The following is an 11,802-nucleotide window of genomic DNA, read 5'->3' as shown; positions in this document are numbered from 1 at the left end:
TAATTATTAAACAAAACTAAATCTAGAGTTTGCTCTGTTCCATGTGCCCCTGCTTACAAACTCTGACCTAATTTTAGGAAGCAAAATCAGTAGAAAAAAAAACAAAGTCAGGTTACTGAGAGAAAATAAAGTGTTTTTTAGACCACTGGACTTCAGCCCTCCCCAGCAGCTTTCAGATGTTGCCAGATCAGGAACTAAGAGGAATAGCTGTGAACCAAGACCAGAGATCAGAGCCAAATCCACTGGCTGCTGCAACATCTCTGATGCAAGACTTGTCCTTGGGCTCTTGGGAGGTCACGAGGGGTATGACAAACTACATTCAAAGTGCATTTCTGGATCTGTGTGTGCAAACACTGCAGGATTTCCTTTGGGAAGGTCCTCATGCATGATATGCAGGTGGAGAGATTGAAACCTTTGCATTATCACAGGAGCCTTGGGCGGCCTTAGTGACATCAAAATGACATCACAGAGTTCAGGTCTGGTATCTTGCTGAGCTCTAGACAGAGGTCCTGTGATTTCACCCATACCTGTAGGGTATCTTTCTTCAGATTTATGCCAGGAAAAGCTCTGTCTTAGCATTTATTGGAGCCTGTCCATGAGACTGTTCACCTATGGCTTGGGAGGTGCTTTAAAACTGCCACCTATGTGGATGTTACCTCAAGCTGCACAGCCCTTTCTGACTTGAGATCAGAACAATTGTAACTCACCTTTGCACTGGGAGAAGAGGAATCCTGCTACAATATGGATTTCCTGCCTCAATCTGTTCCATGCTTCTATAACTTTGAGAGAAACAGTGTCCCCCAACCAAGTTACTTGGGTTGTTTTTCTGTCAGCCAGAATTAACCTCTCTCTGATCATCAACAGGACCTGAGATGAAAACAGTTTCCTAGAGATGGTCTCTCCTTATTGGTGTCTTGATTGGAGGGACTGAATCAGACATCCTGTAGCCTAGACAGCTGGCTGCATGCATTTAATTGCAATTTGCTTTTTTAGAGTGAAGTGAGCATCACTTTGATGTCCTTCACATGCACTGGAGCAAGCCTGGAGCTCAGGCTTGCTGGAGCTCAGGTGCAGCAGCCACCTGCAACAAAGCAATTGATCTGAAGTTACTGGGCACAGTTTTGTGGTTGTGACTAGGGAATGGCACCAAGTATCAAGCTGTACTTTGAGCTTCTGTGCAAACCAGTACAAGGGTTTCTCTGTAGTGGTGGGACAGGGAAGACACTACAGAGGTTCCATTAATGCCAGGGAGACCACACTGCTAGTATCCTTGTCAGATAATCCCCAGCAAGTTCAGCCTCTTTCCCTTAGGACAAAATTGTCAGGGAATGAATTTGCCTTTTCCTTTTTTTCCTTTCCCCCTCCCCATGCTATTTGTGCTCTGCATACTGGCAGGCACTGTTGAAGCACAGGCTGAGCCTGTTTCTGAGCTCTCTGAGCTGCCTGCTGAGGTGAAGGAGCAGCAGAATTTCTGCTCTGGTTTCTTGCTAGGCAGGTAACATATCCCTGAGAAAGACGGTGTGCAGGAGCTAATTATTTTTGTCTGCTGCTGCCTGAGTAACTTGAGTCTGTCAGGTGCCAAATGCCTCTGGAAATCCCTCAGTTCTGTGGGAACTGAAAGGTTCAGATTGTTCCTGACTCTTTAACGGAGTCAGACTCTTTTTGTGCAAACTTTTAGCACAAAGGCTCCTTATCAGCTGGGAAGTGAATGAATCACACCCATGAGAACCATGAACTAGAAAAAAAAGATTCCAAAACTTTAGTGACCATTGATTCTGCAAGAGCATGATGCACACTACCCTGAAAGCCTGCCACAGAGGTGAATCAATGCACCTTGCACCATTTCCTTACACTGCTCTTTGTCTGCTGTCCTGCATGAGTCACTTGGGTTGTGACACCCTGGTGTGTATGCTTCCAAAACCTTGTGCAATGTTGTCGTGACTGTTAGGCAGTGGGGAGCAGCTTTATGTGCTTATGGCACTGGGATTACATAAAATGAAATAAAAGGGTAAATAAATGGCTTAAATGTCAGATGGTCTAACACAGTAAGTTTGCAGAAGGTGGTGGCACAGGGAAAGGTAGGTTGGACCCCAGCTTTGGCATGGCAGCCAACTATTTGTTGGTTTGCAATTATATGATTTTTTTTACCACACTCTCTTAGTTGTCTGCCTGTGAATAGTAAAGAAAGAGACAACACTGTCATTGTACACATGAATTGATGTGGTTTTACTGCATTTGGGCAAACACTTCAGAGAAACATTCTGGTACAGAGCAGCCACAGATGACCTCCCTGCTGTCACTCCTTTCACAAAAGAACGATCTTTACACCAGCAGTTTGCATCCTCAGCTTGATACTGCTGCAGTCCTACCTTTTGCTCTTGGTTAAAAACACCCAGCTGATGCAGGTGGTGGGTTGGTACAACACACAGAACGGGGTTGTAGATGTGCTTCACACAACAGAGCAGAGTTGAAGAGGGAAGTGTCGCCTCTTTAATTGATGATGGCACGGAAAATGAAGGCCATATCTGCTTTATTCCTGGAGTATATTGAGGCTGACCACAGCTATCATCTGCTCCTGTTAGGCAAATGCTTGGCATGATTGAAACTTCTGCGTGCATACAACTCTCAGTAGTGCATCTTAAAGTCATACATATTCATATATAGGATGAAGAATACATAATGCCTGCATAAAAAGATAAGCTGCATGACTAGATATGGAGAAAACCAGCTACAAGTCTCACAGCACTGTCATTGGTTAACTGTGAAATATCCAAGCATTATTTAGAAAACAGTAAGCTGAACTCAAAACTACACTACGAAAAAATTGTATAACTCAACCAAGGCTGACTCATTTTCCTCAATATTAATCAATTGTAAAGCTTCCCCTCCTCCCCCACCCCCCAACACCTTATTTTTAAACACCTTTTGTTAATTAGTTGTTATTTTAACCTCCAGTAACACGATTAGACTTCTTCTGCCTCTGGGCAATGTAGTTATGCTCTGATCTGAGGTTCTAAGGGAAGTGCTGGGGGGCTGTATGTGGAATACAGAGTACCACATATGCTATCTCCTGTGCTAGAATAGTGCTGCTTCACAAAGGACTCCAGCCATGGCATTAGTCATTCATTTCCCATACACATCACCCTAGTGCGTGTTGACAGGTTTATAAGGATGCAGTGGCAGCCGTGGGTGCTGGGAAGCTCCTAGATGACAGCCTTTGAATCCTTGCAGTCCTGAGCAATGGTGCCTGAGTTAGTCTGCTTATTGTCTGCTTTCTCTCCCAGATGCTTGACTTGTCTGAAAGATTAATACATTAACAAGAGTGGTAAGGTCCGGGGTTGCACATCTTTAAGACATGTTTATTACCAGATGGCACATGAGATTCAAAGGTCACTGTGGAAGGTAACATTTTAAAGTGAAACAACAATATTTATGTTCAAATACTAGGCTGATGAGATCATATGAAAAAATGTTTCTGATTAAATTAGCTTAGAAATAGCCATGACACACATCTATTGAAAATTCCAAATGCCACTTTTAGTCCTATTTCTTATGTTCTATTAATTCCTGATTTATTTAGTAACACAAGACTACCTTCTTATGTAAACAGACTAGCAGCTGGACAAAAAAAGATAAATCTCTGTACTGGACAGGCAATCCCAAATTCGTAAATAATCAGAAATCCAGTGTGAAACTTACTGCTGTTGTCTACCGGTTCAAGCTAATGCTCCACGCAAGAGCGCTTTTTAAGACCTGAAAGCAATTTGAACTTTACATTCTTTAGGCTAAAATTAATCCTGCAGACACAAGGGTTCGTTGGCTGATATCTGTCCTTGTTTGCAAGCAATATCATGTGCTCCCACACGGCTGACAAAATTCATGTTATGCTCCTTAGAGAGAATCCGTACAGCAAAGAGAAAATCCTTTGCTTTAGGATTGCCATAGGAGGGCTGACTATAGCTCGTAGCTCATTGCTAAGCATCATCAGTAATGCTAACCCTGAAATCTCCTTTATCTTCTCAAACTGTCACAAACTGCTTATAAATTACAGAGGAAATAGTTTTGCACAAGTTTCAAAGGGCAGCTAAGCTCTGAATTACCATTTCTTATCTCCCATGCCACGCGGGCATTAAAATGGGTTTCAGTGGTACTTACTTTTCATGTGATCCATTTTCAACTTTCAGAGGCCCTTCCACTGGATCCAGCCCTTGTTCTGAAAACTGTTTCAAGGCACTTAATGCTGCCTAGGGGAAAAATGAGTCGTCATAAAAGCCACAGGCACAAGGGTATGAACACAGAGTGGAGGAAGGTGTGTGTTTTGATAGGCTAAACTGAAGTAATTTCCTGTATAGTGAAGCCATTTAGACTGCAGGGCTAACAGAGTGGGTACATAACATCCTCTGAGGGAGGATATCTTCTCCCTCTGAGTTGTGGGTGACTACAACTACCTGAAGGGAGGTTGTAGTCAGGTGGGGGTCGGTCTCTTCTCCCAGGCAACCAGCAACAGAACAAGAGGACACAGTCTCAAGTTGCACCAGGGGAAGTTTAGGCTGGATGTTGGGAAGAAATTCTTCACAGAAAGAGAGATTTTCCATTGGGAAGTGCTGGCCAGGGAGGTGGTGGAGTCACTGTCCCTGGAAGTGTTTAAAAAAAAGACTGGCTGAGGAGCTTGGTGCCATGGTTTAGCTATTAGATGGTGTTGGGTGATAGGTTGGACACGATGATCACAAAGGTCTTTTCCAACCTGGTTAATTCTGTGATGCTGTGTGATTCTGTGATTTCCATTTGTGTTAATGCAAGCTTCATCGGCTACACAAAGACCATGATATACTTCTAGGATTCTTGCCTCTATGGTCTGCCAAGTGTCTCCAGCTTCCCCATGTGCTTTCCTAAACCCCATGCTTTCCAGAGCTCCTATGGCCAAATTCTTGCCATGCAGATGACTGCAGAAGGTGTGAGCAACAAGAAGAGGGTCAGCAGGATGCAACTGACACATCCGGAGCAATGCAGCAGACTGATGCCTCACTCACAGGTAGGTGTGCTAGAGAGGGTGAACCAATAGAGGTTGAGGAAGAAGCATCAGGAAGAGGAGAACAATCAGTTTTCAGCTGTTCATTTTCCATACAACTACACTCTTTACTGACGAGCTTCCCTCTCATCTTCGCAAGTCTTGCTTTAGGACTCAACATTTTTCTTCTCTCCCTCCTAAGTGCTTTGGCGAAAGCCAAATGCTTTATTTTTTTCCATTTAAGGTTGGTTATGAAACACTCAGGCTTGGAAAACACACCCAGCACAATAAAACAATTGAAGTCAGTTCTGTCTTGAAGGGGAAATGTAAAGCAGAATTGAAAAATCACTGCCACCTAGGATGCACTCAGGGGGAAAGGGTAACTTTGCACAAACACTGTCATCAAAGGTAGTATCTCAAACAGTGGGACTGAGTGCAGGCCCTACGGCACTGCTCTTCACAGTGAAGCAACAAACACTGTGAAGAAAACTGAAAGCTGTCCTCCTCTTAACTGCTGGGACAGAAAGAGCCCACCTCCCTATCCTCATTTCCCATTCCTTCCAGAGAGGAGGGACTCTGTCTGGAACAGGAGCTGCCGTTGTACTGAACTACTAGATTTGCTTTTGTACCAGCTCTTTGCCTGGATTCTCTCTGCTTTGAAAGGTCATTTCATACAACTTCAGTATTATCAGACAATGTGTATTTGAGTGAATGAAAAATGGTGCAGAAATTGCCAGGCTGCCCTCAAGTAGAAAAACAGGCATCCAAGATTGGTGCACCCTCCTGGGGTGCATTAAGAAGAGTGTGGCCTGCAGGTCAAGGGAGGTTCTCCTCCTCCTGCTACACTGTCCTACACCACATCTGGAGTTTTGCATCCAGTTCTGGGATCCCCAGTTCAAGAAGGACACAGATATATTAGAGAGTCCAAGGGAGGCTACAAGCATGATGAAGGGACTGGAGCACCTGTCTGACAAGGAAAGCCTGAGACACCTGGGGCTGGTTAGCCTGGGGAAGAGACAGCTGAGAGGAGATCTTATTGATGTTTACAAATATCTGAAGGGTGGGTGTCAAAGAGAAGGTTTCAGTGTCCTTTCAGCGGTGTCTTGTGATAAGACAAGGGGCAATGGACACACTCTGGAACACAAGACATTCCACCTAAACATGAGGAAAAGCTTCTTTGCTGTGAGGGATTTAAGTATCCTTCTCTGGAGTCTTTCAAAACCCACCTGGATGTGTTCCTGCGTGACCTGCCCTGGGTGATTCTGCTCTGGCAGGGGGTTTGGACTGGATGATCTTTTAGGGTCCCTTCCAACTCCTAACATTCTATGAATCTATGATCCTTTGACTGGTCTATAGTAATGGGTAGCTGCTAAAGCTTCAGAAGGCCGTAAAAGGTACTCCCCTCCATAATGCATGAAGGTGAAATTTATCTAGTTAGTGAAGTTTTATGTTTTTTACCCTATAAAACAATTAAAAAGCCAAACATCATACAAAGGGTCTTGGTAGACCTCATGGTCTATGGGTTAACATACCCATCCCCTCTATCTGTTCTGGACTCCCTGTATCTAACAGCTAACTTGCTCTCTGCTTTTCCCCATCCATTGACATAATTTCCCCATCCACTGACATAATTTCCCCCACCATCTTCTACATCTTTCTTTTTATTGTTTTTCCTTGCTATGGCTACAGGTCTAAGGGTCAGCTTCACCTCAGTCACAACTTCTTTCATTACAGGATCTTTCACTTTTATTGCCCATTGAGTTCCCCAACGAATTAATTCTCCCATTCCTCAGTTCTTCTGGTTTTCTTGACATTTTGATATATTTGTGAGGTTTTATTTTGTTTTGTTTTGTTTTCTAAGACAGCTCTTTCTCTACCACTTCGTAGTGTCCCTTACTCTTTTGGACATGCATTCTCAACTGCAAGCTCTGATCACCATCAGCCTTTCCATCCTTGATCCTGACTGCACAACAAAACCACTGTTTGTTCAACCAGAATAATATCTCCCAGTGGCAACAAGAGTTCTCATCTACTTTCAACTTCTCTGTTTATTCCAGTAACCCAACACATTTCTTCATCCCATTTTCTGTCTTCTCCTCTCCCTGGGGTCCTCTTCATCACAATGCAAGCACTACCAATGGTGTTAGGAAGGGGAGTGATTTGGGCTCCTGCACTTCCTTGCACAGGGCTGCTTCTGTGTTGTACTTTAGTTTGTCATGGGTTAGCAACCATGGGAACCAAAGTTCAGTGGTTAGGAACTGGCACACAAGAACCTCCCATCTTCTCACATCTATTTTTCCTGACATACTCTAGTAAAACAACCATGATCTCCATTACCAGGTAGCACTGCAAGGAGAGAAGGAAGCTGAGCCATCTGCTCCTCCTACACAGCCTAACTGCCACCTCATCTGTTTTTGAATCCACCTTGTTTACCTTTTTTATATCCACTCCTAGCTTCCGGGTTTGATGTGTGAATTGTAAACTCACTGTTGAAGAACTATTTGTTCAGGTTATTTGTTTGTGCAGTGCCTTGGACAAAGAGGCCCTGGTAAGAAGTACAGCCAAGTCATGTTTCATTCAAGATTAGATCACAGGTTGATCCTATGATATGCAGAACAGTCTGATCTTGATCAGTGGTCACTGAAATCCCCAAATCGTTGAGAGATTAATTGGACCAACCCAAACTTCCTAATTCCTTTCTAGAATTGCTCTGAATCTGAGTATACATCTGTTAGTTATTACTGTTTTACTCACAGACCTGGCCATTGCAAGGCATACCACATAAATTACAGAGCAGCTCACAGGGTTGCTTTCCAGAAACACTGCTTTGGAAATTCCTAGAAAGATATTAGCCACTATCTCAACAGAAACAGAACATGAGGGCATCTCTTGTCTTCTAGCAGCAAGGGGAGATGTAGCACAAGTTAAAGTAATGAACTTTTAGCCTGGAAGCATGGATCATTATTACATGCATGTTGAGGAAGTCAATATGGAACAATTGTGGGAAACACAAAATCATTCAGGGTGTTTAATAACGACACATCCATGCTTGCAGTGTGGTGTGGTCTCTTTTCTCCATCTCACCTTTCTTCAAGCCTTGCACTTCCCAAACTAAAATGCAGTATGAAAGATACCAAATGTGTTGTATTTCTGAAAGGGGCAAGTGGCAAATATGTTGTATTTCAGAGGGGGCAAGTGGCAGGAAAATGGTGCTCTACCTGTATCCTTGATCTTCCAAGCAGAGGTGCCAGGGTGTCAGCACTGCTGAAGAGCCAGCCTTCACACCAACCCTTGTGGCTGGGCTTCTCCCCTGTGCTGCTCTGGAAGCTGATGATCTCTTCAAAAGCCCATTCTTCTCAGTACCGAGCCCCCATGCTCCACATCATCTGCCTCAGTCCCACAGCTTTCCCAAGACACTCCAGTTCCTCTGGGCTTCTTCCCTCTATTATCCACCCCAGGGCACTGACTTCTTTTACAGCAGATGCAATCTGTCTGCTTCTTTGCAAATCTCCCCCTTCCACCACCCCTACTCTTTCCTGATCCTAAATGTCCTCCTACCCAGGTCCCCTAGACACTCCCAGTGCTAAACTTTCCTTTCCCAGGTCCTCCCAACCTCCTACACCTCACACTCCCTCTTTATCTACCAGTTTCCTCAAGTGTTCCAGGTTTATGTAAGAACTGACTTCTTGATGGAACCATGCCATTTTCCCCACCTGATACCTGTGGGGGGAAAGATTAACTACTTATGTCCCAACTTTTGCAACAGCATTTGAATTTCCAGAAAGATTTTTTCATATTTAAAACTGGACGCTGAAAAGATTCTTTCATGGTTTGTGCCTGAAGGGCAGCAGAAGAATGGTAGAGAGCACCTTGCAGTGGCTTAAAAACTCCCCCTTTTCTTTCCCTCATAGCCTGCTTACATTTGGAAGAATCAGCAGAGAGAACCCTCTAAGTAAACAGTAATTTGGACCTCAATAAATGTCCTTAACGTCTCCCTGCTGTGTCCCTAGACAGACATGAAGATGCTGGATTCAGGAAGGAAGCTGGTAGCTGAGAGGCTGTGACCTGAATAGTCAGCAGAATGACACAGAGCAGCAAAGAAGAGTTACAAGCAGACACCAGGCTAATTTGATCCATGATTCAATTCTATTAGTCCCAGCAGATTTACACCCCTTGGCTTAAAAATAACTTATGAAGAGCAGATAAGTCAGGTTAAACGAAAAGGAAAGAAGAGAATGGAACATTTGACAGTGAATTTGGTAAACAATTTCCTCTTTCAAAGGCTCAGCACTTCCTTCCATTGATATTTTCTCTTACAACAGAGCATCTGCACAGCTCGAGAGAAATGTTCCTCTCCTCCAGAAGATTTTACAACTGTTTTGTGAGTGAAGCCCCACAGGTTACAGAACAGATGTCCTTACACATTTCTCCTATCGCTTGTGTTCTCCGTAGCTCTGACAGTGCCAAAAGTGCGATGCCAACAGGATGCGCCGCACCGCTAGCTGTTTGTCTTGGCTGCCATTCCCAGGATTACTATGAGTACGTCTCAGGATGGGGATGGATGTTTCCAGCCAGCTTTTAGCTTTCCTCAAGTCAATTGGCAATTAGTAAAAGAGCATTGAAACTGTTTCTCACTCTGGGGATTAAGTGTCTCAGAATGACAATCTGGTAACATTAGATCATTCTTTTAGCAAGGGCAGACAGGCACTTTGCTAGTCCACGTGCTTGTAAGACCACATCCTCACGATAAAATTCTCCCATGTTTGTTTTAGCACAGTATGTGGTTTGTGTTCTTCCTCCTAAATCTGTGTTAACTTTGCAGATTATTTCACCAAGATGAAAACTGTAAAAGTTTGTTGTTCTCTGTGGCCCTTCCAGTTGACTTTACCAAGGAGGTCTGAGACAATCCTAATAAACACACTGCTTGACACTGTTAGCTGACTGGTGAGATGTCTCCTAACATCAGTTTTCTAAGTACATACAAACCCCACCATTCAGCTTGGCCTGATGACATAAAATTATGGGCAGAAACAACTCCGCTGCCGAAGTCAGGGTCCAGAGCAGGTCATGAAAGACAAGATTTTACTGTCCTTAGTAGCTGGGTCTTAGCTCAAGGTTGAGTTTGCAGAATGAAGGGGCTCATTGTGGTCATACCGCCTGTGGCCACAGGCCATACACATGAATCACAGAGTCACGGAATCAGTCACGGTCTGGGTTGGAAGGGACCTCTAAAGGGTCATCTTGCCCAACCTCCACTGCAGTCAGCAGGGACATCCTCAACTAGATCAGGTTGCCCAGAGTCCTCTTGAGCCTCACCTTGAATAAACCCAGGGATGGGGCCCCAACCACATCCCTGGGCAATTTATACCAGTGTTCTACGCTCATGGTAAAGAATATGGCTGTGCCTGAGCTCAGGCTTGACAAAATGCTTGCATGTCAGATTAAAAGGATAGATCTAGTTCTGGGCCTCCATTGCACTTGCAAGCCAGAAGCCTAGACACGAGCAGAGGAAATGCATGAAGAGAACTGGTAGCAAGAGCATTTTCAAACAATCCATGTTCATTTGGTTTGTAACTTTATTAGAATAAACCTTTATTAGAATAAACCAAACCAGGTTGGAAGAGACCTTCAAGATCATCGTGTCCAACCCATCAACCAATCCAACCCACCCAAACAGCTAACCCATGGCACCAAGCACCCCGTCAAGTCTCCTTCTCCAAAGTACAAAACTCCAAAAACTCCAAAAACTCCAAAAACTCCAAAGTACAAAAGCCTCCCAAGTGGAAAGGTTCTTGCCCTTGCTCTGACAACTGAGGCCTCAAGAGCCAGCATCACCTGTGCAATAACACTGCAACAAAGGTGGTTGTGGCAGTGATCAGATACACTTCATGGCTTCTTAACATGTGGATTTACATTTCACCGTTGAGGGCTACTGAGATAACCACAAGAAGACCAGAGCTGAAGAGGTGAGTTGGAGGACCTAGTGTCTATTTAAATGTGTATGTCTTCAGAATTACTGTTCTTGGCAATTGGGTTTGGGTTCTCTTGATGAAGAAATTTTTGACCAAGCTTCCACTTGGCTTTAATTTGTCCACACTAAAAACCTCATGCATACAGAAAGGCACCAAGGGAAGATAGGCCAGCCATGTCCTGGACTGCATCAAAAGAAGTGTGACCAACAGGATGAGGGAGGTGATTTTGCCCCTTTAACTCTGTTCTCATGAGACCCCACCTGGAGCACCCTGTCCAGTTCTGGGGCTCCCAACACAAGAAGGGCATCAAACTGTTGGAGCAGGTCCAGAGGAGACCACAAAGATATCAGAGGGCTGGAGAACCTCTGCTATGGATACAGGATGCAAGAGTTGGAGCTATTCAGCCTGGAGAAGAGAATGTTATGGTGAGACCTTAGAGTAGCCTTCCAGTATCTGTAGGGGGCTACCAGACAGCCAGGAAAGAACTTTTGATGAGGGCTTGTAGACAAAAGGCAATGGTTTCGAGCTGGAAGAGGGCAGATTTAGACTGGAAATTACAGTGAAGGTGGTGAGACACTGGAACAGGTTGTCCAGGGAGGCTGTGGATGCCCCCTCCCAGGAGGTGTTCAAGGCCAGGCTGGAGGAGGCTTTGAGCAACCTGGGCTGGTGGAAGATGTCCCTGCCCATGGCAGGGGGTTTGGAACTAGATGATCTTTACAGTGCCTTCCAACCCAACCCATTCTATGACTCTATGACATTTGGTTGGGCAGACTTACACACACACACAAAGCAGCTAAAATTTGACTCCTTACAATTGCCATT

The 11,802-nt window shown here is 44.4% G+C and overlaps 1 protein-coding gene across 2 annotated transcripts in view; it reads right to left on the bottom strand.

The window, feature by feature from the left end:
* Positions 1-2,206: 2,206 nt before the first annotated feature.
* Positions 2,207-11,802, bottom strand: part of STAU2 (staufen double-stranded RNA binding protein 2) — a 195,548-nt gene continuing 185,952 nt past the window's right edge. For both annotated transcript variants that reach the window (XM_068165893.1, XM_068165896.1), the window contains 2 exons: positions 4,156-4,244; positions 2,207-3,297 (listed from right to left, as the gene is read on the bottom strand). In XM_068165893.1, coding sequence (XP_068021994.1) covers positions 3,204-3,297; positions 4,156-4,244 — 183 coding nt within the window. In that variant the 3' untranslated portion in view covers positions 2,207-3,203. The remainder of the gene's footprint in view (positions 3,298-4,155; positions 4,245-11,802) is intronic.

This window comes from Melanerpes formicivorus, unplaced genomic scaffold (assembly GCF_026170545.1).
Source record: "Melanerpes formicivorus ecotype bairdi unplaced genomic scaffold, bMelFor1.0.p_v2 SCAF_94, whole genome shotgun sequence".
In the NCBI taxonomy this organism is placed as follows: domain Eukaryota; kingdom Metazoa; phylum Chordata; class Aves; order Piciformes; family Picidae; genus Melanerpes; species Melanerpes formicivorus.
The sequence above is the reverse complement of the archived record's forward strand: the minus strand, read 5'-3'. Positions and strand labels throughout refer to the sequence as shown.